Source organism: Delphinus delphis, chromosome 4 (genome assembly GCF_949987515.2).
Source record: "Delphinus delphis chromosome 4, mDelDel1.2, whole genome shotgun sequence".
Classification (NCBI taxonomy): domain Eukaryota; kingdom Metazoa; phylum Chordata; class Mammalia; order Artiodactyla; family Delphinidae; genus Delphinus; species Delphinus delphis.
Window position 1 is genome coordinate 1,819,791 of NC_082686.1, and position 27,172 is coordinate 1,846,962.

Sequence of the window (27,172 nt, forward strand, 5' to 3'; positions counted from 1 at the left end):
AGACTGACAGCACCCCACAGTCGGGGTGATTTTATTTCTAAAAAAGGTGACAAGCGCTACTCAGCCCCGGCGGCCAGTGCACACAGGGAGAGGGGCACAGTGAGGCGCGCCGGGGCACTTCCCCACCCTCCGGCACGGAGACCCAGGCTGCTGCGCCCCCAGAGCTGGTGAGGGTGCAGGGCCGGCTCGGGCAGAGGCTCCGGGCCACATGGGTACCGAGGCAGAGGGGCGGCGGTGTCCAAGCGCGGACGCCCCCACATACCCCTAGGATGGAAAGTGGGTGCCCAGGGTGCTGTGTCCTGGGGAAGAGCCGAGCGGACAGCAGGCTGGAACTGGGGCCGTGAGAGTCCCGGAGCCAGGGTGCACCCCCCGCCCGCCTGCCCGCAGGCTCCAGGCGGCAGCAGCCCAGGCTCCAAAGTGGGGGCGGGGGGGGGGGGGCGGCGGGAGGCGGGCGCAGGCGGGGGCGGGGCAGGGACGCGGCTTCAGAAGCCTGTTTCGATGCTGAGGGTGCGGCGGGTGACGTGCTCCAGCTCCCCGGACACGTAGTCGGCCATGCTGATGCGGTAGTGCGCCAGCATCTTCAGCATGAGTCGCAGGTTCAGCCACCACTGCTCCAGGGGCATGCGGTGCCTGCGGCGGGGCCGGACACGCTCAGGGGCGGGGGCGGGGCCAGGGCCAGGGGGCGGGGCAGGCGGGGCCTGCGGCGGGGCCGGGACACGGTCAGGGGCGGGGGCGGCGCCTGCGGCGGGGCGGGGTCAGGGCCAGGGGGCGGTGCCGGCGCCTGCGGCGGGGCGGGGTCAGGGCCAGGGGGCGGGGCAGGCGGTGCCAGCGGCGGGGCCGGGACACGGTCAGGGGCGGGGGCGGGGCCTGCGGCGCCTGCGGCGGGGCGGGGCAGCTCCCGGGCCACCGCCCCAACCTGGGCCCCGCACGCCCCCTCGGGACACCTGGACCTCGGAACCCGGGACATGTGGAGGCTAGCTCCGGCCCCTGCGCTTCAGAGGTGCCGGGGCCCGCCCCCAGGAGGGGTCGGCAGACCGCGAGCGCCCGCAGACCCGACCGTGGCTGACCCCACCCTCAACTCTCTGCCCCGTCGGGAGGAACAGGGACCCGGGGTCAGCCCTGGGCGTGGGGACCGGGCGGCCCTGTGGTATCAGGGGTCCAGGCAGGTCTGGGCCCGGCGGTCCACCGCTCTCTTCGGAGGGACTCACTCAAAGTCGGTGTCCTTCTTGAGCTCGGTGACGGGGCTGAAGGCCACCGCCTTCTTCTGCAGGCCGATCACGCAAGCTGAGTCGGGGGCGTTGGCGAAGACCCGCCCTGTGGACACAGGCACGTGCCGGCAGCCCCACACCCAGGGCCCTCGGCGGGGACAGGTCGCGCTAGCCACCACCTCCCTCACGCACCCTTGCGGTAGACTGCCCGCAGCTTCTCCGACATCCAGAGTATAGCCTTCACCCCCAGCTTGGTGCCGTAGTTCCGGTCGAAGGGGGTGGGAGCCCCGCCCTGGAAACACAGTGGGTGAGGCCCGGTGTTGGCCCTCAGGGAGGAGCTGGGCCTCAGGCAGCCGAGCCCTGGCCCGAGCCCAGCAACCAGGCCCTGCCGTGACCTCAGGTGAGCCCTGCCGGGCTGACACCTCGTCCCCTCGACCTGCAGCACTCCGGCCCCTTTCTCCGTCCCACCTCTAAAAGCCCCTAAAAGCCACCTCCAGAGGCCGGGCAGTGGGCTGCCTACTCATTGACTGGGGGGCCTCCGTGGGCCCCTGCATCCGGCAGGCAGGTCCCACCACCAGTGAGCAAAGGCCCCCGGGAGAGGGGAGCCCTAGGGGTGCACACGGCCCTCAGTCTGCTTGGAACCCACAGCGCGGGCTTCCTGCAGGGCCTCCAGCGGGCCAGAAGGGGAGGAGCTTGTCAGGGTGGAAGTGGCTCCCGGCCCCGCCCCTTCCTCAGGCTGCGGCGTGGGCAGGACGCGAGCCTTGCTCAGGGGTGTGAGGACGAAGGGGCACCTACAGCCAGGTGCCCCATGAGGAGGGGCACAGAGAGGGGTCCTCATCCTGCCACGGCCTCCTGGGACCCGTCGGCCCGGGCACAGCTGGGGGCCGGGGGCCAGGGAGCAGCCCTCCACGGAACCCGTACCTGCTGCAGGTGGCCCAGGACGTTCGTCCTGCAGTCGAAAATGCCCTTCCCCTCGGAGGAGTACAGGTTGTACAGAAACTCCGTGGTGTAGTGTTCGTGGCACTTCTCGTTTCTGGGAAGAAGGGGGTGGGGGCGGCCGGGGAGGCCTCCGGCTCGGCCACAGGCTCTCAGGAAAGCCCGACCCCACCCACTCCTTCCTAAGCCCCCCAGCCTTGCCCCACCCAGCTGCCGCCCTGCTGGACCCTGCAGGCTCGCTGGCAGCCTCACCGGAGCACCAGGCCCCTCTGGATGTCCGTCTTCATCTTCTCGGTCATGTGCTCCACGTTGGCCTGTGGGGTGAAGACCTGGGTTGAGCGGAGTTGGGGGCAGCAGCCTGCACTGCACACCCCTTCCCGCAGCCTGAGGCTCTCTGGGAGGGCCTATTCCGGACTAGCCAACAGGTGGGGCTGAGAAGACCCAGATCAGCCTGGGGGCGGGGGGCGGGGACCAGGCTGCGGTTGCTGGAGGGCTGTGTGGGTGGTGCAGGTGTGGGCCTGTGGCTGGACCGTGAAGCCCCGGGGGGAGGGCCGGGGCCAGCCACGGAGGCCACAGGGAGGCAGGAGCACTGCCCGGTCGGGGAAGGGGTGCAGAGGGTCACGGGCTGGGCTGTGTCCCCTCGAAGGCAGCGAGGCCCCAGCCTGCCGGGCCGCGGCTGCTTGGCAGGGCCCCGTCTCCCCTGCAGGCCTGCCCCACTGCGTCTCGGGAGGGGCCCCTTCAGCCTGGCCGGGAGAAGGGTACGGGCTCGGCTCACCTTTAAGTCCTGGATGTTGAAGGGGTCCTCGAAGACGTAGGCGGCGTCGGCCCCCACAGCGATGCCGGTCACGGTGGCCAGGTAGCCACAGTAGCCCCCCATGGTCTCCACGATGAACACACGGCGCTTGGTCCCCGAGGCCGACTGCTTGATGCGGTCGCAGCTCTGAGGGCCAGGGTGCGGATCAGAGCCCTCCCCTCGGACCGCGGGGACCCACGACGCTGCGGGGACCCGGGTCTCTCTCCCAATGCGGCTGGGACAGCCCTTGCCCCATGTGCCCAGGGCACTGGCAGCCCTCAGCACACGCCCTCCACGCGGCCACATGGAACTGGGTCCTCAGCCCAGGCGTTGGTGCCCCCAGGACAAGGTGGGCGTCACCAGCATCTAGTGGGTAGGGGCCAGGGACACTCTAGGAGGCTCTCCCTGACCTTGGACCAGGGACACACTGGCCTTAATCGGCTCATGTGCCAATGGGGGAAGACAGTCTGCCACGGCAGGGTCTTCGTAAATAGGGGCCCTGACGACGTGAAGTGAGTGCTCTGCAGACGCTAATGATAACACGACAAGTGATGACAATCCTAACTGAACAGTTCAACGAAGTTCAAGCATTAAATAAAGAACTGAGGAAAGAAATAAAACAGATATGTAGGTTACTGGTGTCTGAACTATGAGGATAGACCCCAGATAACAGATGAAGAGCAAAGTGGAGGAAACGGCTGCAATGTTTGGCAAAGGGTCTATAGCCTACATATGTAAACAACGTTTACAAATAAAAAAGAAAACGTGCCCAGAGAAAAATAGGCAAATGGTGGAAAAAGATAATTTCAAAAAAACCCCCTGACAATTGGGCAATAAACACATAGAAAAATATTCAACCAGAAATCAGAGCTGCAAATGAAAACCGAACCCTGTCCTCCCTCATCTGGTGAGGGGCAGGGGCACCAGAAGGTTCAGAGGGGCCGTGGGCGACCCACAGCCAGTTCAGATGGGAGGTAAATTCAAAGAAAACCCCTGAGGATCATGGGACTCTGGGTCAGGAGATGGGGGTGGGGTGGGATCTCCTTTAGCCTCTTGTTTCACTTGTATTTTCTCCTCCATCTAAAAACACGCAGCACTTGATTGAGCAACACGCCCCCTTCCAGCTTCAGATCCCCCCAAAACGGAGATAATGAACCCCTGGGGAAGCTAGGCTCATGTGGGGTTAGAGTCGAAGGTGGGAAAGGTCTAGAGAGTGGGGACAGCGGTGGGGATGCCCCCAGAGAGCCCCTGGTGGCGCCAGCCTGCTGGGACCCCTCCAGGAACCGGGCTCCCAGCTCCCACCCTCCCATGTCCCAGCCGGAGCCCTGGGTTTCCCCTAGAGCCACGTGTGGCTGCTTCACCGGACAGAACCGTGGCCCGGCGTCCACACCAGTACAGTAGCTCAGTTAGGTCAGTGGCAGCCTTGACCACCGTCATCATCACACCCTGGTGACCCCAGAGTCACAACCTCTCTGCCATCCTTGAGACCTCGGGGGCAGCCATGTCCTGCCCACTCCCCATGCAGGCCGCCAGCCTCGGTGGGGGCCCCGCACCCCATCCCACCCCTCGGCAGACCCTCTGGGCGCTCTCCCCCCCAGGCGCCCCGTCCGCCCACTGCCGGCCTAAGTGGGGGCAGCGGCCCCACGCCCCACCTCCATGGCGGCGTTGACGGCGGTGTCCGAGCCCAGGCTGAAGTCGGTGCCCGGCACGTTGTTGCTGATGGTGGCGGGGATGACACACATGACGATGCACAGCTCCTCGTAGCGCTCGCGGGCCTCCACCAGCTGCAGCACCCCCTCGTAGGCCTGCAGGAATCGGGGGGGGCCGGGCTGCCGGACGAGGCACGAGGAGGGGCCCCTGGGTCCTGCTCCCGGCTGTGTGCCTGGCGATGGGCGTCTGGGCCCACCTGCCACAACCCAGGACCGAGACCAGGCGGGCCCCATCCTGGAGCTCTGCAGCCGCCTTCACTGGGGAAACTGGACTCCAAGGAGGACAGGAAGGAGGCCCGCCCACCCTGCCTTGACCCCAGCCCACTCCATGCAGTCTGCGGGGGCTTGGGCTCCTTCAGGAAAGGGCAAGAGTGGGTATCTGTCATTTACGGGGGCTGACCAAGCCCCAGCATCACACCGACGTGCCCCCCACCACCCAGAACTCCGCCGAGAGACACTCTGGACCACCGCCTCAGCAGCGGGAGGCTGAGGCCACGCGACCCTCCTGCCTGGGCCGTCTCACCCCCACTGTCCCTCCCCTGCGGTCAGAGCTGCCCCTGCCTCTCCCCTTCCTTCTCCTCCCCCCTCCCCCTCCTTCTCCTCCCCCTCCCTCTCCTCCCCCTCCCCTCCCGCCCCTCCCCCCTCCCCCTCCCGCCCCCCTCCCCCTCCTCACCAGCCCTGCCACACTCACCCTGGTGGCCCCATCAGTCCAGCTGGCTCAAGGTAACCTCCTGCACATGGGGCTTCCGGAAGGGCCACCTCGGCGGCCCACACCCTGGGGCCTCCTCCACCCCTGCTTGCTCCCCGGCAGCTGCCCCCTCACCTCGAAGCCCCCGATGACCAGCAGGGCGTGGATGTTGTGAATGCGGACGTTTTCCACAATTTTCTCCATGTAGCCCTTGGGCAGTGTCCTGCAGTGGGAGATAAATGAGATGGACGTGCTGCATCTGTACAGAACGCCAGGCTGGAAGGACCCACGTCTGCACCTTGCCTGACCTTGGGAGAAGGCAGGCCTGGGGCGTGGCGGTGGGATTCCCAATTAGAGGTGGACGCAAAGGTGAGGCACCCGGGGGCGGCAGGGCCCACCAGCGGCCTGGCGCCTATTCAACGCCCTTGCTGGGCACTGGCCACTGCCCTCCCGACAGCCTGGCTGTGAGCCTCACTTCCTGCCCGAGGAGGTCCCTTCTGTAGGTGCGGAGCCGCCCGAGCAGCCTTCCTCTACACAGGTGACTTCAAGGGAGCTCTTGGCCAGGAAGCCCCAGGCAGGAGGGTCTGTGTTCCGCTCTGGACAGGCCACCAGCCAGAGGAGACCTAGCCCGGGGCCACGGGGCTGGTTTCGCCTGCATCCCACCCCCCTGCTGCCCTCGGCAGCCAGGTGCTCACCTCTTGGTCCCCAGCATGGAGCCACCGCGCCCCAGCCAGCCAGCCACGTCATGCCAGCCCACTTCTTGCACCTGCAGGGCGAGGCGCGGCTTCAGGGGGGGCAGACCAGGGGTGCTGGCCCACCCCTCCTCAGGTGATGGACCTGTCCTCGGGGAGCACACGTCCTCGGGGGAGGGGGGGACAGAGGCCGTGCCTGGCACTGACCGTCCTACCACAGGTCAGAGCGGGGTCTCGGGGCCTGGGCCGGGCTAAAGTGGACCCAGGTGCTCCCCCTCCACCCCAAGGAGAGGACCTGGCCTGGCCCTTATACCCACATGGCGAGCCCCTTGGTCCTTGTTTGCTCGTAAGCAAGCCGGGGACACGTCCTAAACTGACCAAAGACACACGGGCCCACCCCCGCAGGCCCCGCCCCCCGCCCGGCCTCAGGCACGGTCTCACCTACCTGCCCCTTGGCCAGGCCTTCAAAGCCGTCGTGCACGACGTACACCGTGTGGCCCTGGGAGATGCCGGTACGCACCGCCGAGCGCACGGCCGCGTTCATGCCAGCTGCTGGGGCCCCCACGTTCAGGACGGCCAGGGAGAAGCTGGTCTTCAGAGAAGGTGGGGAGACAAGAGCATGAGCCCCAGCGCGGGGCGGGGGACCGCCGACCCAGACAGAAGTCAGCAGAGAGCCGCTTCCGGAGAAGAGGCCCCAGTCCCCGTGGCAGCCTGGACACGGCCCAGAGATGGGACTCCCCCGGGCACGACAAAGGCCTGTCCTCCCCCAGTCCCCGTGGCAGCCTGGACACGGCCCAGAGATGGGACCCCCCCTGGGCACGACAAAGGCCTGTCCTCCCCCCAGTCCCCGTGGCAGCCTGCACACGGCCCAGAGATGGGACTCCCCCGGGCACAACAAAGGCCTGTCCTCCCCCCAGTCCCCGTGGCAGCCTGGACACAGCCCAGAGATGGGACTCCCCCCTGGGCACGACAAAGGCCTGTCCTCCTGACACCGCAAGGCTGTGCCCGAGACCACATGAGCTGCGGTGCGGGCCCCGCTCGCTACCGCAAAGTCCTCGGCCAAAGGTAGGAGCGGGACTCGGGCCGCTGTCGGCCAAGCGCGGCTCACGGGGCAGCAGTGGCTCAGGCCAGAGTCAGCGCCTGCCTGGAGGCCCTGGGCAACCACCCCACGCTCAGGGCTCAGGGCAGCAGCACCCCAGAAAGTCCCTGGCGAGCAACACGGGTGCGTGGAGGGAAGGGGGCCACCGCAGCCACGGTAAGAAAGTGCAAAGAAGCAGGCGATGCTCTTTCAATCCTAGGGTTACTGGAACCTGACAGAACCAACACGTCATCACCTCAACCCGGAATCAGTGTAAGACATTTTGCTATCGGGCGCTTCCACATCCGTTTCCCTCGCTGCTGCCCAGAACCTGCGCCCGCGTGGCATGCAGGGACACCTCACTAGGACAGCCATGTTGCCAGCACTCCGCAGCCATGTGTGGCCACCGGCTCTGCTGGGCAGCCTGGCTTTAGTGGGTCCTGGTAATACCAGCCTGACGTGCCCGAGGTGGTCATGCCCCAGGCGGTTCTGGAAGGGGATATGGGGACCACCCTGCCTTGCCAGAAGCCGATGCCCAGCCCTGACCAGCTCCCGGGATGAATGGGGGGCCAGGACCCCACCGTCCAAGACTGTCTTGGTGGGACCCTTTCCTTGCCCTTGTGGTTTCAGAAACGAAGCCTGCTGTCATCTTTATTGTGAAGAGAGTCCATTTCCTGAGGGTTTTACCTATTTTGGAATGTGTCATAACACTGTATCCCGCGTCTCCTGAGTTAAACCTCCTCTCCTGACTTAAATTCCTCCTGCTGTTTGATAAGCAACAGGCCAGCGTAATCCCCAGGCCTGTCTGGGACCTGCTGGTCAAGCAGAGGCCAGGTGTGGTCCTCTCAGCTCACAGCTCAGACCCCAGACGGGAGGGCGGGTCCTGGCTCAGAGGCGCCAGCTCCCCGCTCCCTGGCGGGGTGGCAGGGCAGGCGGGAGGAGGCCGAGGGCGCAGCCAGGTGTGGGCTCTGCGGCTCGCCCCTCACCTTCTCCTTGGAGATCTTCTGGTGCGCAAGCAGCTTGTAAATGTTCCAGTTGTTCTCAAAGCTCCTGGAAAGAAAGCGGGACAGCTCAGCACAGCACGGCGCCGGCAGCACAGCCTCAGAGGACTGGACACGGGTGCGGCCCCCCTCCCCACTCTGGTCGCCACGGACCCTGGCTGGGCGCCGTCGCCGGGCGGCAGAGGCTCCCATGGACACGCGATCCCAACGCCCCCCTCCGCAAAGCGAGCGCCCGCTTTCAGCCTGCGTGGTCTCGGCGGCTCCGCAGTGGGGCAGGAAGCGTGGCCACGGGAACCACAGGAAGCAGACCTGCAGGGCCAGTTGACCTGGCCCCCCCTGGCCTGCCTCGCTGCTGTCTTCTGTAGTTCCCCCTCCCCCTTCCCAGGCACCCTCCCTGTGCTGTGCCCCCCCATCCCCCCAGCGCCCTGCAGGCCCCACCAGCCCCGCGGGGCGCATGCACACAGCCTGCCTACTTCTCCGACACTGTCGGGCCCTGTCCCTCCTACACGATGCACGCCCCAGGAGGAAGGTCTCAGAGCGCCACCTCTGCAAGTGGGCACGTCCCCGTGTCGGGGGGTGGCCGTGTGCGAGCCACTCGGAGTCTGCTGTGGCCCCACTGAGCAGACAGCTGCCCAACACCAGGCCCTCCAGGCCCTCACCTGCCTCGGAGCTGGATGGCCTCTTCAAACCTCTTCTCATCCATGGCCTTCTGCACCTCCTTGGTCTTAAAGAAAACAAGACGCACAGGCTGGAGGCGGAGGCCTGGCACATGCGTCTGAGCCCAACGCGGGGGGCCTGACCCAGACCCGCCGGGCAGCTGTCGGAATCGAGAGGGCTGAGGGGCAAGGGGACCCCACCTGGCCTGCCAGGTCCTCCCCTCCCTGGAAGGGGCACCTCCCGGGAAGCCCCCACGCCAGCGCCCGGGTGGCGGGTACTCACCATCTGCACGCACTCCATGAGGGGCAGCCGCACGGACTGGTTCCCGGAGAGGCTGACCACGCAGGCCGGCGTGTGGGGCGTGGCCTCCAGCAGGGCCATCACCGCCTCCATGCCCATCTTGCTGCTCTGAGCAGAAAGAAGGGCAGGCGGGGCTCAGGCGGGCGCAGCCGCACGGAGCCGGCCCCACGCCACGCACACGCCCTTGGCTCTCAGAGCCACACGCACACGGACACGCACGCGCACGCACACGCACACACTAGAAGCTTCTGGAGTCAGCGACGCCGTTTATTCTAGAAATGGTGACTTAGCATGACCACGTTTCACAGCAGCCCCCCGGCACCATCTCACCGGGTCTCAGCCGGCCCTGCTAGGAGGGCGTGGCCCCTGCACCCCGGGGTTGCAGTGGCAGGGCCAGGGCTGGACTGGGGTTTCTGGAGTTCTCTCCACTATGACGAGGTTTCTCGCTTGGGGCTCCTTTGTCACAGCTGTCCCGGTGTGTGTGCAAACTTGGGCATGGGCTGGCGGGCCGGACCAGCTAAAACTGGTCAGGTAAGGACCGCCCTCCATGGAGACAAATCACAAACAGGGGTCCTGCCACGGCCAACGGGAACAGACAGGCGCGCCAGAGACCAAGACCCGCGGCTCAGCTCGGCGAGACACTGGCGCCCCCAGACCGCGCCCCTGGCCTCCCACACTGGTCAGGTGGGTGTCGGGAGCAGCCCTGGAGAATGCTCCTGTGTCCCTCGGGAACCGTGTGACGGCCGCTCTCCTGTAACCCACTGTGGGCAGGTGTCGCCCTGCAGGGCCTGGGCTCGGGGACCAGCGGTAAGCTGTGCCTCTGGAGCCCCTTTGCCGCCGACCCAGGCCTCCGGTGTCTCCACCATCTGCAAAAGCAGCAGGTGAGCCCATTCTCCTGCCACCAGGTGAGACCCGGGCCCATGCTGGCACTCGACAGCCCCTTCTGTGCGCCAGGCCTGGTGGAGGGCCAGTGCTTGACCCTCCGTCCCGAGTGCACCCCTGGGGCCAGACCCCTCTGAGGCCAGTGTCCCCACTGCTCTGTGTGGGATGGGGACGCACTGAGGCCTCCTGGGAGAGGTTCGGTCCAGCAGCTCCCCCAGGCCCACGCTGGCCACCCGGCCTCACCCAGCACGGTGGCCCAGGCACAGCTCCGGCCAGCCCTGCAGTCTCCAGCCCCCAGTCCCGGCGACCAGCGCCTCACAGGCGGGCGCTTCACCACCTCGGGGCCTCCCTGGCCCTGGGCCCTGGCCCTGTGGGGCTGCAGCATGACTCCCACCCTGCAGAGGATGGGGTGGGACCAGCGGTAATCAGGATTCGGCACCCAGGCCCCGGAGCTGGGCACCCAGGCCCTGGGCCAGACTCAGAACAACCAGACGTCGACCTGCCGCTCACCCGGCCCTCCTTTCCCAAGGTCCTGCCAAAGCCGTCGCCAGGAGGGTGTGGCCTAGGCTGCCAGGCCGTGGTCTCACCCACAAGCACCAGCAGCAGTGAAGAAATGCTCACGCACACCCACGCATGCACACCCACCACACCACCCGTGCACCAGGGGGACGCCCCACCTACCAGGATGCGGTCGAACGCCGAGGGGGTCCCTCCCCTTTGCACGTGGCCCAGCACGGTCACACGTGTGTCAAAGCCCAGCCTCTGGACTACTAGCTGCTCGTGGGGACAGAGAGGGGGTTCCTGAGTTTGCCACTCTACCCCCCTGTCCCACCACCCTGTGGCCCCCAGCCCTCTCCCCTCCCCCTCCAACCCTGCCTCAGGGATTTCAGGGTGTCAGCTCCCCAGGGGCCCCACAGAGCCAGCCCAGGGTTCACGCCTACAGCCTGAGCGTGTGCACGTGTGCTCCTGTGTGTGTGGGTGTGTGTTTCCATGTGAGTGTGTGGGCATGTGCTCCCACACGTGCCGGCTGCAGGAGCTCATCATGGTCTCCAGCCCCTGTGGGTCAGGCCTTGCCAGGAACTGTGGCAGGAAGCAGAGCGCACAGGGTCGGCGGAGAGGCCAGCTCCTGGCAGCACCTGGCTGGGACTCAAGGACAGGGTGGGCGGCCAAAGTGAGGAGCGTGGAGGCTCCCAGGGGCTGTGGCCCACTGGGGGACAGGGGCCCAGGGCCCTGGGCAGAACCCAGCAGGTGGGTGCCGCTCACAGGGACGAAGGATTCCCCCCAAAGTTGTTCTGTTATGAATCTGGCACTGGATAGGCAGTGGGCTCCCCTGTCAGTGGGGGGCTGGACAGGGCCCCTAGGATGGGGGATGGTCTGAATGAAGACTGGAAACCAGAGGGCTGGGGGTTCCCAGCAGGCGGGAGCCACACCTCAGCTTCAGAGGGGCCGGGGCTTCTCAGGGGTCCCGGCTGCACCCACCCCACATCTGGCAATCGTTAGGGACAAGAAAGCTCCCTCCAGGAGCTGGGGGTGGGGCCCCAGCAAGAGCACTCGGGGACTGGAGATAAAGGGGAGCCCCCTCCCCAGGGCCCCCACACTCACGTCCTTCACGTAGCGGGACGAGATGGGCTTCCCGTTGCGGTCGATGGCGCCCTCGGCGATGATGATGATGTTCAATCGGGACCCTCGGCTCCGAGTCTGGGTCAGAGACGCGGCAGCGCTCAGCCGCCAGCCCGCAGACCCCGCCCCAGACACGGTCGCGACTGCAAGCCCTCCCCGGGTCCACGCCGCGGGGCTCACGTGGGCGATGGGTGGGCTGAGGCGGGTGAACCAGGACCCCGCTGCCCCTCCTGGGGGTAGAGACTGGGCGACTGGAGGACTCCTCCTCCCCCTCCCCCTCCCCGGACTGCGGGAAGATTCCCTCCATCAGCTGGTGATGGACGAATGAGCGTCACTTAACTGTCGCAAAGGCAAAGCTCTTTGGGGATTTGAAAGTACTTTTTGTTTATGTATTTCCTCAGCAAATGTTTGTGGGATTCACTCTGATCCACCAACCTCAGAAGTTTGCCCCACAGCACCCGGAGAGACTTAGAGAGAAAGATAGGGTCAGAGCAGCTCCTGCAAACCCGGGTACAGAGGGGCGGGGGAGCCAGGAGCAGAGGGCTGCCTGGAGCAGGCGGGCCGGTGCAGTGAAGGGAGACAGCCAGAAGAGCCCACACCTCCCTCAGCCTCACTCGCTGCAGCCCAGGAGGTGGGCAGGGCAGAGGGTGACACCTGCACGTAACAGGTGGGGAAACTGAAGCTCAGGGAACCCCGGGGCGGGGTGGGGCGAGGGCCTTACACACAGCAGCAAAGAACCAGAATGTGAGGCCAGGCCTGAGTCCAGGCCACTTCCAGGAAGACCCAGCCCCAAGTTCTCAGCGAGTAGGCCAAGGCCGAGGTCAGCCAGAGACCGTCACCACCAGAGGCCCCCTCTACCCAGGCGAGGCCACAAGGCCACCCTGGGGTGCAAGGACTTCCCCCAAGGAGAGGACAGAGACCTCTGGCCAGCTTCGCTGCCAGGCTCAGCTCGGCCTTACCCTTGTCTTCACTGGGGAAGGTTCCAGAGGCCAGTCATGGCCCTCGGCCCCTCCCACGGCCCTGGGCAGGGGTACAAAACCCTGGGGTGTGAGTGGGAGGTGGGGAGAGCAGCCTCCGGCAGCGGACGGGAGTGATGCCACCACCTCGGTCACATGGGGACACGGACGCTCCAGAGCCAGCCCCGAGCCGCCCGCCTCTCCCTCAGGAAACGGCCTGGCACTGACCTCCCAGGACAACAGAGCAAACAAAAGGCCCGGCCCCGGGCAGCCTCCACACTCGCCCTGCCCTTGGGCCAGGTTGCAGAGGACTTTGGGGGGTAGACACCGCCCGTTAGGGCCCCAGGCTGGGCCCGAGTGCGAACTGGGGTGCACAGTCTCAGGGGCTCCCCTGCCTTGAATCCAGACTGCAGCCCTCGAGTGCCCCCCGACCCCTGATCTGAAGGCGCCTCCCCCCTGTCACAGCCCTCCAGTCCACCACTGGCCTAGCCGAGGGGCCAGCCTATCCTAGCTGGGGGGCCTCGGGGATGCCCGGGGCAGAGTATCTGCCTGTTCTGTGCCAGAGCCCCCAGCTCCACCTTGAAGGGCCTGGACAGCCGCGTTCCAGGCCCCCCGTCTCAGGCACCCCTGCTCATCTCTCCTGGATGAGGCCTCAGACCCCCATCTGCTCCTGCCTCCACAGCCTCTTCTGCTGCAGCCACTGCCCCAGGTTCCCGTCCACCCATCTTCACAAAGCCACCTCCCCTTGCCCAGGCTCAGTGGTCGGGGCCCGAGGGAGCCAGCTTGACCATGTCCCTGCTCCCACCCCTCGCCCATGTCAGCACTGACCACGCAGAGCCCAGCCTGGGGCAGTGGTGAGTGTGCCCCTCAGGCCCCTCTGCGCTCCGGGGCAGCCCCCGGGTGTGTCCATGGGCGTTGGCGCCCCCGGGGGGGATACGTGCAGATGCTTGCTGAACCAGAGAGAAGTGAATCGGCCAAAGCTGGCCACGTGACCCCAGGGACACTCTCGTGGGGGACACAGGCCACGCAGCTCACGGCAGGGACCCTGGGAGAAGACCCCCTGGCCCTCACCTCACCCAGCCGCTCACACATGAAGTTCTCCCAGCCGTCCTCGGGTGGCGCCTCAGGGATGAACAGCCAGTCGGCCCCGGAGGCCAGGGCGGACACCAGGGCCAGGTATCTGGAGGGGCAGGAGGGGGAGGGGCTGCAGTAGGTGGGCCCCGACCCGACACCACGGCCCCGGTCCCTGGGTCACAGGGGAGGTACAGCTCTGAGCGGCACCCAGCCCCACAGTCAGGACTCCCCACACCCCGGCTCTCACACCCACAGTGTCAAGTGAGCACCTGCCACGTGCCAGGAGCCCTGGAGGCGCTGCACCCTGCTCCCACTGCCCCGAAGCCCCGGGCCCCCTGGCTGACCCGGGCAGCCCTCTTACCCACAGTGCCGCCCCATCACCTCCAGCACGAAGGTCCTCTGGTGGCTGTGGACGTGGAAAGGGCAGATGGCATCAGTGCAAAGTCCCCCTGAGCGGAGCTGAGCCACGAAGCCTGGCCTTTCGTACCACACCACCCATGGCCCCAGCTCCGCCAAGGGCGTGCCCAGGAGAGACAGAGGATGTGGGAGCAACAGACAGCCCTTGTCATTCCCAGGGCGGCCAAGGCCCTGGGCAAAGGGCCACCTCTGTCTTGGGCTCACGGCCAGCTTCACGCTGGTTTTCACCGATCTTTGCTCCTGAGGCTGAAGGCCATTCACCCTGCTGGGGCCTGGCCGTCACCAGCCAGCAGCCTGAGGACCCCCTGTGGGGTGCACCATTGCCCCAGGGCCGGAGACCTGTCAGAGCCCCTGCCCACCTAGGGCAGGGTGGGGACCAGACCCCCAAGCCCCTCTGCTCACCCCGCTGTAAGTCTCCCCCGACACGGGGGCTGGGGGCAGCCAGTACAGGCTCCTAGGGGTGGAATTACGCCGACAAGCCATTGACCCTGCAGAAGGGCAGCCTCAGCCCTCGTCGGGAGACGGGATCCCAAGCTTTCTTGCCTGGTGGCCTGGCTGGGCGGGGGGCCGCAGGCCTCACTCACCTCTGGGCGGTGGTGGTGATGGCGTCGATGACCTCCATGATGCGGTGCAGGGCCGAGTCTGTGCCGATGGTCATGTCGGTGCCGCAGAAGTCGTTGTCAATGGAACCCACCAGCCCGGCGATGCTCAGGTGCGAGTAGGTCTGAGCCGTGCTCTGTGAGATCTTGCCTGAGAAGGAGGAGGCCAGCCCAGCTGCAGCCGCAGCAGCCCCACCCGGCCCCCTTGGCCACAACACGGGGCCCGGACCCCGATCCCCACCCCCTCCCCCAGCCCACCCGGCAGTGCGGCCTGGTCAGGTCCCCAGGGCCCGCAGCAGGGGTCCTGGGGCCGGGCGGCCGTGGCCGAACCGCTGATTACGGACTTGTCACCCTCTGGGAGACGTCCAGGGGAGCCCTGGTGAGTGCACCCCTCACTTCCAGGTCCCCCACGAGCAGCACAGAACCAACGAAGCTCCAGCAGGTCACTTTCCGACTGGTGACCCCCCAGGACTCTGTGTCTTACGTTACCAAATTTTAACTATCACACTTCTGCAACCTGTGACAAGGCCGTAAGCCACGTTGGGGAATGAATCACTCACAGCGCAGGTGAGTCAGCCTGGGAACTGCCATCCAGCACCAGGAGGACAGCACTGCCTGGGGGTCCCTGACGTTGGGTCCCCACAGGCCTCACTACCGGCCAAACCCGGGCCCGTGGCTCCTGGAGCCACCGAGGGTCCGCCTGGTCTCAGGCCAGGCCCCCAACCCCGGCCAGCAGCCAAGCAGCAGCTCGCTTCCTCTGGTCCTGCCTGTTCCCGGTCCCAGCTGCTCCGCCGCCGACCCACCTTCGCTCACCAGCTCCTCCAGCAGGCTGCCCCACTCGCTGCGGAAGATGTTGGCACCCGTGAGGCTGCCGTCCCCACCGATGACGCACAGGTTGGTGATGCCACGCTGGACCAGGTTGTAGGCGGCCGCCCGGCGCCCCTCCCGCGTGGTGAAGGCCTTGCAGCGGGCGCTGCCGATGACGGTGCCGCCCTGCACGGAGGAGGGGCAGCCTGGGCCAACGGGGCGCGCCAGGGGGACCCAGGTACTGGGCAGGGGCGGCCTGGGAGACCCCAAGGAACGGAGGGCCAAGTCCAGGGGCTCCTCGGAAGCCTGGGCAGGTGCCCGCCTCCCCCTGCCCCAACCCCCTGGACTTTCTCCTCACGTGTGCAAGGAGGAGACTGTCCGCCGTCGGGCTCGGGGAGCTCGACAGGTAAGGGGTGAGCAGGCTCTGAGGTCTGTAAGGCGTGCACACACGCTCGCATGCACGCACTCTGGCCCACACGGCCGGGCACCAACGCAGGGACGTGCCTGGGCAGCTCATGCCGTCGTCCGCGTGCCCCCCTCCCCTGCCACCAGCTCAGCCTCAGCCCAGGCTCCCCAGGCCCTGCCCACAGGCAGCACTGCCGGCCCCTGCACTCGGCCAGCTGGTGGGGACAATGTGCTGCTCCCCAGACCACCGAGAGCACCGGGCTGGGCCCCGGGCTTCACGGAAAACGCACATCAGAGCTGGCCCTGGCCCAGCCCAGCCTCCCCTGCGCCCCTCCCCGCTGCCCCCATGCTCTACGCTCCCCACCCGTCTCAACACCAGCCCGCATCCTCACCTGCCCACCTTTCATGCAGCTTCACACCCCAGCTAACACTTGGCCCAAGGCTCCTTCCCCGGGCGGTCTCTCAGGACAGAGGCCACAGCCGTCCTCAGACACAGGCTCAGAGCAGAGCAACGGCCGGATCCAGGCCTGAGGCGTGATGGCCGCCCTCCCTGGACCCCTGGGGTGGAGGACGAGGCACCCAGGCTGCAGCCCCACCCGTGACGGGGTCAGGGAGCACCGCACCAGAGCAGAAGGACACGGGGTGGGGGGCTCTGATGAAGAACAGGGTTGTCTGTGCCCCACTGGACCGTTGAGGGCTCAGCAAACGGGCCGCTCCCACGAGCGCCTGGAGCGCGCAGTCCCTTGGGGACGTCCACCCCAGGCAGGAGGGTTGGGTGGCATGGCAGGGTTGGCTGTGCCTGGATGACCCAGGGTCCAGGCCCGCCGCCCACTGCTCCGCTGACCCATACATAGCGTGTGACGACGACAGGCCTCTTAAATAAGCAGGTATCAGCTGGGGGTCTAGGATACACAGGTGACAGGTGCCCCACAGCGGGCCCTGCTCTGTGGGAGGACTCGGGTCTCCCTACAGAGACCTGGTTCAAAGATCCCCGCTCCCAGGAACCCCTGGCCCCAGCGAGGCGCTCAGCGCCCCGCCCTCAGTAAGTAGGATGACGAAGGGGAAGGCGGGGGAGGCGCAGAGAGGCCGCTGAGGCCAAGCATGCCTCTTCCAGGGTGTCCTCCCCTCCCAGAGCCCGCAGCTGGAAGCTGAGACATTCCGGGGCCATCGCACCCCCACGACCTCCCACTCCTGCGTCCCCAAGGCGGTCGGACGACAGTCAGCCGGGAGCCAAGCCCCTGCGGGATGGCGGGCACGCCTGCGTGCCTGTGTGTGCGTCTCTGTGTGCACCTGTGTGTCCCTCTGTGTCCCTCTGTGTGCCTGTGTGTCTCTATGTGTGTGTCTCTGTGTGTCCCTGTGTGTCTGTGCGTGTGTGTGCACCTGCACGTCCCTCCGTGCGTCCCTCCGTGTGCCCGTGTGCGTGTCCCCGGTGCACACGCGTGCTCGTGGCGGGAAGGGCCGCGGGCCTCACCAGCTGGATGACGTTGGAGACGCTGAGCCAGCTGGCTGGCCTGATGTTCTCGCCCCCTTCCACGAGGCCCTCGTAGCCCTGAAAGTGAGGGGACAGGCGTGAGACGGGCGCCCACAGCAGCAGGACACGTAGAACCTCGGCCAAAAGCCCATCTGGCAGGAAGTGGGCCCAGGGGTCCTGAGCACAGAGGCCCCTCCACCCCCGGGGCCTTGGGGGACGAAGCCAGGGTCTGCTGGGGTCAGGGGTGTCAGGGGAGAGGCCGGGGTGCCCAGACGCCTCCCAGGCACGATCTGTGGGGCCTGCAGGGGGCGCGTTACAGACAGAGCACGACTTGCCCGGCAGCGCTCCTGTCGCAGGCAGCCCTGGACGTATGCCCACGAGCCGCAGCTGGGTCACCGCGCCCGGGTCAGAACCAGATCCAGCCCAGCGCCCGGCAGCCCCTCTGCCTTCCAGGACCCTCCCTGCCAGAGACACCCGCTGCCCTGCCTCCCAAGGGTGCCGATTAGATGCGGAAATGACAGCACAGCGTCCCCTCTGCGTCCCCCCTTCGCGCGGCCGGGCATCTGCGAGGCCCCACGAGGTCACGTGCGACTGTGTCTGCGCTCGCTGCCGTGCGGCAGTCCCCTGCGCACTCCCACAGTCTGTGACCTGTCCACCGCTGATGGACTCTGGAGGGATCCGGTTTGGGGCTATTGGAAATAACGCTCCGTATCTCCCGGGAAAGGACTCCTGGGTCACCGGGTGTGCAAGCGGCCACCGACAGCGCTGCCACAGTGCCCAGAGGCGCCTGTGGCCACCCCGTCCGTCAGCAACGCGGCCAGGGCCTCAGAGCGCCCCACCCCCGCGCCGGCCCTTGCTGGTCTCCATCCCGGAGGCTGGATGTGGTCCCTGCAGGGCGTCTCCCATCCCGGAGGCTGGATGTGGTCCCCGCAGGGCTTCTCCCCTGCGTTTCCCTGGCGACACATGCTGTTTCGGGTATGACGTAGCCACAGGCCACCTGGACAGCCTCTGCGAGGGCGACCATTCCAGCGTCTTGCCTGTTTCTGTTCTCGTGTGGCCAACCCCTTCTTATTAGCAGGAGCTCTTTATAGAGTCTGCAGAGAGGACACGTGCTTTCACAAATGGTGAGAAGACGAGGCGCCGCCGAGCTGCAGTGAGCGGGGCCACCTCCTCCGTGCAGCCCTCCCAGCACCTCCAACGAAGCAGCACGAGCCACCGCCCCTGCCTGGGTTCGGCTCTGCGACCCGCCTCCTCCGTTCCCACACTTGGCATTAGATCAGCCGGGGCCTGCAGGGTCCTGGGCAGCGGGGCCTGGGGGCGGGCGGGGCAAATGCTCCCACCCCTGGGAATAGAGGGGGAAGCAGCTGGGAGAAGGGCCTCAGGACGAGACCCCCGTCTAAGGGATCGCCAAGCTACCCTCCCCAGCTCAGGCCAGGCCTGGCCCCCCCCGCCCCCTCTCTGTCCGGTCAGGAATTTGGCCACTAGGACACCCCTCCCCCCCGCCGCGCCCACCCCCTCCCCACAGAGAAGCAGGAAAGTAACCTGAAAACCCACAGCCGCTGTCCAGAGCAAGTGACAAAAGAGGCCACCCTGAGTCCGCAAGACCCCAGCCCCACGGTGCTCCCGGCTGGAGTCAAAGTCTCACAGACACAGTCCTCCTTTCCTGGCCTGGGAACCTTCTGGAATGTCTTTGCACACCTCCAGCCACTTTGTGTCACCTCTCCCCTCTCCCCTCCCCACTCCTCTGCCTTCTCCACTCCCACCTGGCTGGGCACCCAGGCAGCCTCAGAACTGGCCGCAGGCCCAGGGCACTTCCAGCAGCCATCCTTGTGGCAGCTCTGAGCCCGCAGGTGCAGTTTGGGCTGTCACGTGAATAAGGTAGCCCCGTTCACTGACCCCTTCTCGGCGCCAGGGGCCGTGAAAAGTGCCTTAACTCTCAGTGTTGCATTAGCTTTTTGCCCTAACATCCCCACTTCATAGAAGAAACCAAGGGTCAGGGAGGTGAAGGGATTCCCCTGTCACATGTGTACAACCTCCAGGAGCCGCGCCCTGGACCCACCCCGCCCTGATTGGAGACCACTTGTTCACAAAACTAGGCGACTCCCTGAAGAATCTCACCCTGTCCTTCAGAAGGTTCTAGACCATTATCAGGGCATGGGTTCCACCTCCCCAACTCCTGAGGCCACAGGTCCTGAGACTCTGAGATGTGCTCCTGAAACATGACCTAAGGCTCTGCAGGGTCCTGGTCGTCCCAGCCTGGCCTGAGGGTCTGGACTCTGCAGGAGGGAGGGGTCTGCAGAACTGCCCGCCCATCTGTTCACTCAACAGCCCCATACAGACAAGGCTGGGGAGGAAGGGCCGGACCTGGACCAGAGTGAAGGGACGGGACATGGACACACCCAAGGTGGGAGGAGGGAAGCTCTGGGGAGAGCAGAGCAGGTTGGGATTCGCTACACTTTAGCAAAGAGTGAAAACAAAGTAACGCAGTGGGAGAGAACTCCAGGACGTGTGTGTGTGTGTGTGTGTGTGTGTGTGTGTGTGTGTGAGAGAGAGAGAGAGTGTGTGTGCGTGTGTGTGAGAGAGAGAGAGTGTGTGTGTGTGTGTGAGAGAGAGAGTGTGTGTGCGTGTGCGCGTGTGTGTGTGTGTGTGTGTGCGCGTGTGACCTGGGGGGACAGGAACGGGGGCTAAGGCGAAGGGTGCACCAGCTTTAGCCGGAGCGAAGTGGCACCATGATTCTCTGCTGCTTTGCGTAAGGAGCCCGTTTTCTGCTGTCACGAGGGTAGCTCGAGCTCGGGTTAGGTGATGAGGGTACAGGAGGGCTGGGCGTCGGAGGACGGGTGGGGCTGAGGTCCCGGCCTCTGAGGAGAACAGCAGCTTCACACCCTCCTCTCTCTCAGGGGACGCGCCCACCCGTGAGCGCCCAGGCTGAGGGCGGACTCCCCATCCACACCCCAGAGCCTGGCAGCCCTGCCCCATCCGCCTTCCTCACCCCTCTCCCCGCACTGCTCCCTGCCAGAGCGTGGGGCGACGACCGCCCTGCCCGCACCTTACCTCGTAGATGAGGAAGACTTTGGCTCCCACGTAAATGCCCATGCGCGTCACGGCTCGGACGGCAGCATTCATGCCTGCGAAGGGGGCCGGGAGACGCCGTCAGTGGAGACGCGGAGCGTGGGCGCCTTGGACCGTCCCTCCCACATCTCGGGGGGCGCCGAGCCAGGACTCCGAGTCCAGCACGGGGTGAGCCCCCCAACATTGTATCGGCTTCGCACTCAGAAATAAGCCGCCCCAGAGCTAAACCGGGAAGGTCCCCGCCAGGGCCCGACTCCTCCTGAGCCCGGAGCACAGGCACCTGCAGACGTGCGACATCGCTTCCGGCCGCATCCCCGCCACCACGCTCACCTGCGGCCTCTGCTGCCCAGCACAGCCCCCGGCCCCGGCCCCCAGGGCCCTGGGGGAATCGCAGCAGGTCGGGCACATGGCCCCAAGATGCAAAACGGGGCAGGTGGGACGCGGGGGCAGCCGCCTCCCAAATGCGCCCGCAGCCGCTGCTACTCTTGGGCCACCACCCCGGGGGGCAGCTTGGGGAGCACCCTGAGGTCGGTGCCTGTGGCCCTGGGGCCGTGAGCCCCCTGCCCCTTGGCCTGCAGGGTGGGCTCCGCGAGACAGGAGAGGAGGACAGCACCCCCTAGGGCCAAGTTCAGGCTCCTGGGGGTCGCACGGCCCCAGTGCAGCTGAGTGGGCCGGCGCCCCTGCTCCCTAGCCTGCAAACATACGCCGGGGCCACCAGGCTCAGCGGGTCACCTCTCCTCCCTGTCCCCCAGCCCTGGGACCCCCAGCCCCCAGCCCCCGTCTACAGCAGCCACCGTGCAGTATAGGCTTCCTGGAAAGACGGACACTCGTGGGGCAGGACGAGGGGGCAGGAAATGCTCAGAAGAGCCCAGAGGAACCTCAGTCCCCTTCCCTCGTGGTCAGTTCTGAGACTGAGACCCAGAGAAGGGAAAAGTGTCCCTCCACGGGGGGGCCGTCCCGCTGCGTCCCCGGGGTCTCGCACACAGTCAGGCTCACAAGGCACAACGTGGGCAGCTCCACGAGAGACTCGAGCACCAGCAGTGGCCCACGCCGTGGCCCGGCCCTGCCTGTGGGTGGGACGCGGCCCCACCCGGGGCTGCAGCTGCTGCAGGCCTGGACAGTGCCAGGTCAGGGGCCCTGTGCGGGCACCTGGGGCGGGCCCAGCCTCCACACTGACTGCCACCTGGCTGGGGCCCAGGGACGGGCGAGGGGCAAAGGGTTGCGGGGGCAGGAGCCTGGAATCAGTGGCTGCAGGCACTTTGCCTCAAACCTTCTTGCCCGTCACAAAAGATGTCAGTGGTTCGATACAAAGGGGCAGGCAGGGCGGCCCCCACGTACTCAGAGAGGAAGACAGTTGGCCAGTCACCTGCCCTGGGCTCCAGCCTCTGACCCTGGGTCTGGAGGCTGGATCGCGGACATGACCTGCACGTGGTCTGGCCCAGGACCGCCCCTGCTCCCCCGGCTTCCTCCTGGTGGTCCTGTCCCTAAGCTGTGAAAGCCTTTCCCTGGAGGCGGCGGGGCCCCAGCCAAGGGTGGCCGAGGCCCCAGGAGCCCTGCCCCACCCCCGGGCGCTCTGAGCTGGTGGACGGGCAGTGCCCATCAGCTTGGGTGTCCTGCGGGAGTGCCGTCACCCCCAGGGTCCCTCGTAGCTTGTGTGGTCCACAGGGTGACCCTGACGTAAAGACTCTCGACCTTTACCGTACTTACACTAGTCTCACCCCGTCTCCAGCCTGGAAGGCGGGCCCAGGGGGAGCCCGTAGCTCCCAGAGGACCGTGGAGGGCTATATAGCATATGGGCACCTCAGGAAGAGCCCAGCGGGCAGAGCCTACCCCAGTGCAGGCTCACGGCACCGGGCTCCCAGGAAATCAGCCCACTGCCACTGCCCCCATTTTCCAGATGAGAAACCGAGGTCCCAGAGGGAAGGCAGGGGAGCCGCTGGAACCCCGGCAGGTGAGGGCAGTGCCAGGATGTACCCTGGACCCTCCTTGGGCTCGGCAAGCTGCCCTGTCCCCAGCCAGCAGCCGAGGCTCCTGCTCTCTGACGTCCAGAGCCAGGGACTCCCGGGGCCGAGGTGCCCAGATGTCACGGCTGGCAGAGCAGAGGCCAGAAGGGCCCTGAGCTGGCCACACTCACAGCTGACACACCTGCCTTTAGCGAAAGAACCCCATTTCTAAAGAAATCATAAAAGTCTCACGGCCCCCAAACGAATGGAAGTGGGGTTTCAGTGACTGCAGTTAGGGGTAGGAGCCCAGAGAGTGTACCCCACCCCCACCCCCAGACAGCCCGGCTGCCCCAGGAACCGGATCCGAAGGGCTGACAGTCCTGCTGCCTGAGGTCAGGGGCCTCGAGCTGCAAGCTCCCTGCCCTGCCTGCCCTCGCTGGCGGGGGGCAGGGCAGGGGCACGGAGGGACATGAGACAGCTGCAAAGCTGCCCCCCCGGCCCCCAGCAGGCCCTGGTCCTGCAGAAGCATTCGGCCGCCTCTGGGGCCTTGGGCAGCCCAGGCTTTCCACCCTCAGGTATCTGCCTCCCCGGCTGCCCTCGCCGGGGTGAGGCCACTGTGGGCTCACTGCAGGCTCAAGTCCAAGCCCCACCCCCTGGCAACTGGAGGGAGGCCAGCAGTTCCGGATGGGGCGGTGGGAGGGGTGGGGGCAGTGGCTGGAGACCCAGGGACTGCAAAGGGCCCCAGGCTTAGGGTAGTGTGCTCAGTCTTGTAGAAAAGAACAAATGACCATATCACAGGAAAACTCTTCAATCTTAGAATGGAATTGTGCCAGCTACCATGGATATGGAGGCCTGAGGGCGTGGGTTTCCCTGTAAACCTCACTGTAAGCTGCCTTCCTGAAAGGGCCTTTTTTATTGCCCTTTAATCTGCTTTTCTTTCTCAAAATAAACCCAGGGTGGCAGCCACAAGCCCCACAGGGCCAGAGGAGCAGGGAGGAGAGCAGCTGCATCTCCCACTGAAGGAGCAGCCCTGGACCCTCCACTCCACCCTCCAGCCTCCGATGGGCCAGGGACACTGCAACAGATGACTTCCTGCTGGAGGAAACCGACACCACCGCCAAACTGATGTCCGAAGGCGGATGCCTTTGTTCATAAGGTGACTTCTCTTCACAGTTAGCTTCCGGGAAAACAAAATGGACAAGAAAGAGGTGATCCTGGCAGGACACGGGGCCCCGCAGATTCACACTTAGCATCAGTCGATGTGAAGACTTGGAGCCAGGCTGGGACATAACGAGATGGGGGCGGTCCTCACCCGCAAATACAGGACATCCACGTCCACACGGATCCACCCAGAAAAGGCAGGTCCTGCGCGTTACTGAGGGACAGGGTGGGGTCCGCCCCAGGGGCGAGACCGAGGCGTGGAACCAGTGGGCGGCGGGGCTGTGTTATAGTCTTCTAGTCACTTTTGCACAAAGTAACATCCGTAACGACCACCTTCCCTCAACGCACGGACACCTACTCCCTGCCAACGGGAAGGGCAGAGGACGTGACTTTCAGGCTGGCTGGAAGGAACCTGCCAGGTGGCTTGTCTTGTTTACAGAAGGGGAAACTGAGGCCCGAGGGATGTGCTCGGGTCAAGTCAGAGAGCTGGTGGAGGCCGGCCCCCCTGGGACAGGGTCTGCCCGCTCCCCCGCCGCCCACTGCCGCGAGGCTGGCTGGTTTCCACTCACTCCAACAAATGCAGACCTGAGCCTCGGGGAGGCAAGTGCAGGTCGGGGTGGGTGCCCGTTCTCCACGGCAGCTGTCAGCCCCGTGCCCACCCGGGGAGGCCCGCGGGGAGGGCCACCCGGCACCATCAGGTCCCTAGAGGTCGGCCTCTATTTGGAAGGCCCCGGGGGCCCCTGAGGGCAAACCGAGAACCCATCGCCTGGAGCCAGCTCCCCGGAGCAGTGCCGGCGAGAGGGCGCAGGCCCGGCGCGGACACCCACAGGCTGGCCTTCAGAACTTACAATACAGAAAGGCTCCCTGCCCCCCAGAGAGCCAGCTGGCCCTGGCATCTTCCCCCAGGCATCAGCCCGAGCCCTAAACTAGGGAAGCTTGCAGAGCCCTCCTCTCTCGCAGCCCCGATCAGAAAACCACGTTACAGCCAGGGGTCTAGGGAAGCGAGGACACAGCGCGAGGTGAGGTGGCCGGCCCAGCTGGCAGTGCGCTGACGGCCACACTCCTGGGTGTCCAGGAAGCACTGCTCGTTCCATGTGGGGCATCAGGGCCGGGCTGGCCAAGGGGAGACCTACAGGTCATACAGGCTTTGCCCTCCACTGGCCCGCCGGCCCAGGCCGGCAGCCTCTTCCTCCCTGGCCCTTCAGCTGCCCCCACTGATCCCTCGTCCTGCTTAGTCTGTGCCACCCACCGGCTCGGCTCCCCTGCCTCAACGTGCATTTATCTTTCCCAGCCCTCCCTCCAGTGCTGTTGTCTCCATGGTGCAGACAGGAGCCTGGGTGGAGACCCCTGTGCCTGCTCGAGCCGGGGAGCTGGGGCCTCGCAGAGGAAGGGCCTCTCTGGAGAGGCGGGCCCAGCCTCTCAGGAAGTGTCTGTCCCCCACATACCAGGCCCTTCCCGTGGTCCAATCTCACAGGGCAATGCTTCCCCAAGACCACTCTCCTCCCACCTGGCCCCGGCCCACTGGCCGTGCCCTAAGAGGGAGCCGCCGCTGCCCAGCAACAGGCAAGCGCTCTGGCCACGCGGGGCTGCGGACGTGCAGCGGAGCACACTGTCCGCCCGCCAGACCAGGTCCGGAGGGCTCAGCCCAAACCCACACAGGCCGGGACGCAGACAGTGGCTGATGTCTCTGCCTTCCTGGGCTTGCTCCTGTGAAAGCTCCTTCTAGCTCTTCCCTGCTTCTGAGCGGGGAGCGGGGAGTCGGGGGCCTGAGGCAGGGAGAGCAATTCTGCATCTGGACTTTCTGATCTGGAAGGAGGCAGATCAGGCCCGCCTGTGCAGCCTGAGAGTGCCGGCTAGGCTCCTTCCAGGCCTGCTTCCTGGGCTAATTAAGGTGTCTCCTGAGGTTCAAGGTGTGTGGTGTGGCCATACGGCCAAGCCCGACAGGTGTGACACTGGCCATCCCAGGCCAGAGGTGCTGAGGAGAGCAGCAGTCAGGACAAGTCCAGGGCACCAGGACAGACCCCAGGAGGGGCACTCATCTAGCTCTGCCAGGTCCCAGCTGCAGGACCCTGGGCAGGTCAGCAGGAAGGCCACCACCTTTGGCCTCCCCTGTACAAGGGGGGTGGGAACAGCTCTGCACTAAAGAAAATGCCCCAGAGCGGCCCTGGAGGCAGTGGTTTGGGGGAAGCACGGTGCCCCCGAGTCGTGTTTCATAACGACCTGGTTAGAGCCGGGGCTCTGTGGGCCTGCGGGGACCTGCCCATCCTTCACTGGCCTCCGCTCAGCTTGGCCTCCAGGAAATGGTGCTTCTGAGACGCGCCACCGGGAAGGGGTGCGGGGAGGGCCTGGGGTCGGCAGGAGCGGCGGCCGGCGAGAGCACCCTGTCCGGCCACGGCCGGCAGCGCGGACACACCCCCGGCGGGCCGGACGCAGAGGCCGTGGTGGGCGGCACGTACGCGGGCCCCCGGCGCGCGGGGGCGGGTCCAGGACGCGGACCGGGAAGGGGACCGGGGCTGGGAGGGGGAGGAGGAGGCGGGAGGCGCAGGCCGGGAGGAGGACCTGCTGACCGCGTGCCCCAGGTGCCGCCGAGGGAGCGGGAGCGCCCCAGGGACCCGGGGACAGCAGCACCCCCGCCCGCCGGCGACCGGCCCCCGCGTGCCCGCGCCCACCTTGCGCATCGCCGCCGCTGGTCAGCACGCCGATGGCCTTGCCGGCCCCGGACATCCGTAGCTTCTCCAGATCCACGGTGGCCATGGTGGCGCCGACTCGGCCGCACTCGCTCTCCCGCCGCGCGCCGCCGCTGTCGCTGGCCCCGCCCCGCGCCCTGCGCTCCGCCCCGCGCTGTGTGATGTCACCGCTGTCCACGCCGGGGCGGGGCCGACGTGCACCCGGCACCTGGGCGGCGGAACTGGGGCTCGACCCGGCAGCGCCGGCCTTTTTGTTCAAGTTTCTAAACCTGTTCAGTCTAACAAGGGGCGCGTTTATTGAGGGGGCGGATCGCCGCCGTCTGGGTCTGTTAGTCACACCCTGCGGCAAAGTTGGTCAAGCACAGTGACCAGACCTGAGGGAAGGCCAGCCAAGGGAGGCCAGACGAGTCCCATTGCCAATCGCTGCCTGCCCGGCTTCCCGCAGGAATTTCTTATTCCAGGCGCCGGTCTGTTTCAACTTCGTTCATTGCAGGAGCCACAGAAGCTCCACCCCGACTCGGGGCACCCCTGGTGATGGCCCTCCCACCCGGAGGGGTGCATGATTAAGATGCGAAAAGAGTTAAGAGGAAAACCAGCCAGCATCCATCCATCCATTCATGCATCCCTTACTTCAGTAAATGTTTGCTGGACCCTTGGAAACCTGCACACCAGGCATCGTGTGGGGTGGGCACCTGGGTCAGGACAGGGGGCTCTACCTTGGGTGGTCAGTGGGTCAGTCACTCGGAGCCATGAAGCCCCTCCCCGGATCCAGGTCCCCCGAAAGGTGGGACTCCAGCCCAGTCACCAAACAGACTGGACCCTTGCCCTCAGGAAGACTGGTCGCTGGTGGGAGAGTCCCCGTGAACCAAATCGGGGGCTTTGAGGAAAGGCATCCATCGTGACAGGGCCCAAGACACCCAGTGGGGTGGGGGGCTGGGGGTGGGGGTGGGTAACATTCTGTTTCTTTCTTTGAATTAATTAATTTATTTTTTTATCTGGCTGTGCTGGGTCTTAGTTGC

The 27,172-nt window shown here is 66.2% G+C and overlaps 1 protein-coding gene across 1 annotated transcript; it reads right to left on the reverse strand.

Annotated features, from left to right (window-relative positions):
- PFKL (phosphofructokinase, liver type) lies at window positions 1-26,277 on the reverse strand. Its single transcript, XM_060010235.1, has 22 exons — window positions 26,136-26,277; window positions 20,345-20,418; window positions 17,294-17,371; window positions 15,414-15,603; window positions 14,596-14,761; window positions 13,956-14,000; window positions 13,592-13,700; window positions 11,547-11,642; window positions 10,626-10,718; window positions 9,045-9,170; window positions 8,765-8,829; window positions 8,091-8,154; window positions 6,472-6,618; window positions 6,030-6,100; window positions 5,470-5,557; window positions 4,590-4,742; window positions 2,920-3,084; window positions 2,397-2,458; window positions 2,130-2,241; window positions 1,401-1,500; window positions 1,209-1,314; window positions 1-630 (listed from the first exon to the last, which is right to left on the reverse strand). The coding sequence occupies exons 1-22, from the start codon at window positions 26,218-26,220 to the stop codon at window positions 483-485; spliced, it is 2,343 nt and encodes a 780-aa protein (XP_059866218.1). The 5' UTR covers window positions 26,221-26,277; the 3' UTR covers window positions 1-482.
- Between the last annotated feature and the right edge of the window lie 895 nt (window positions 26,278-27,172).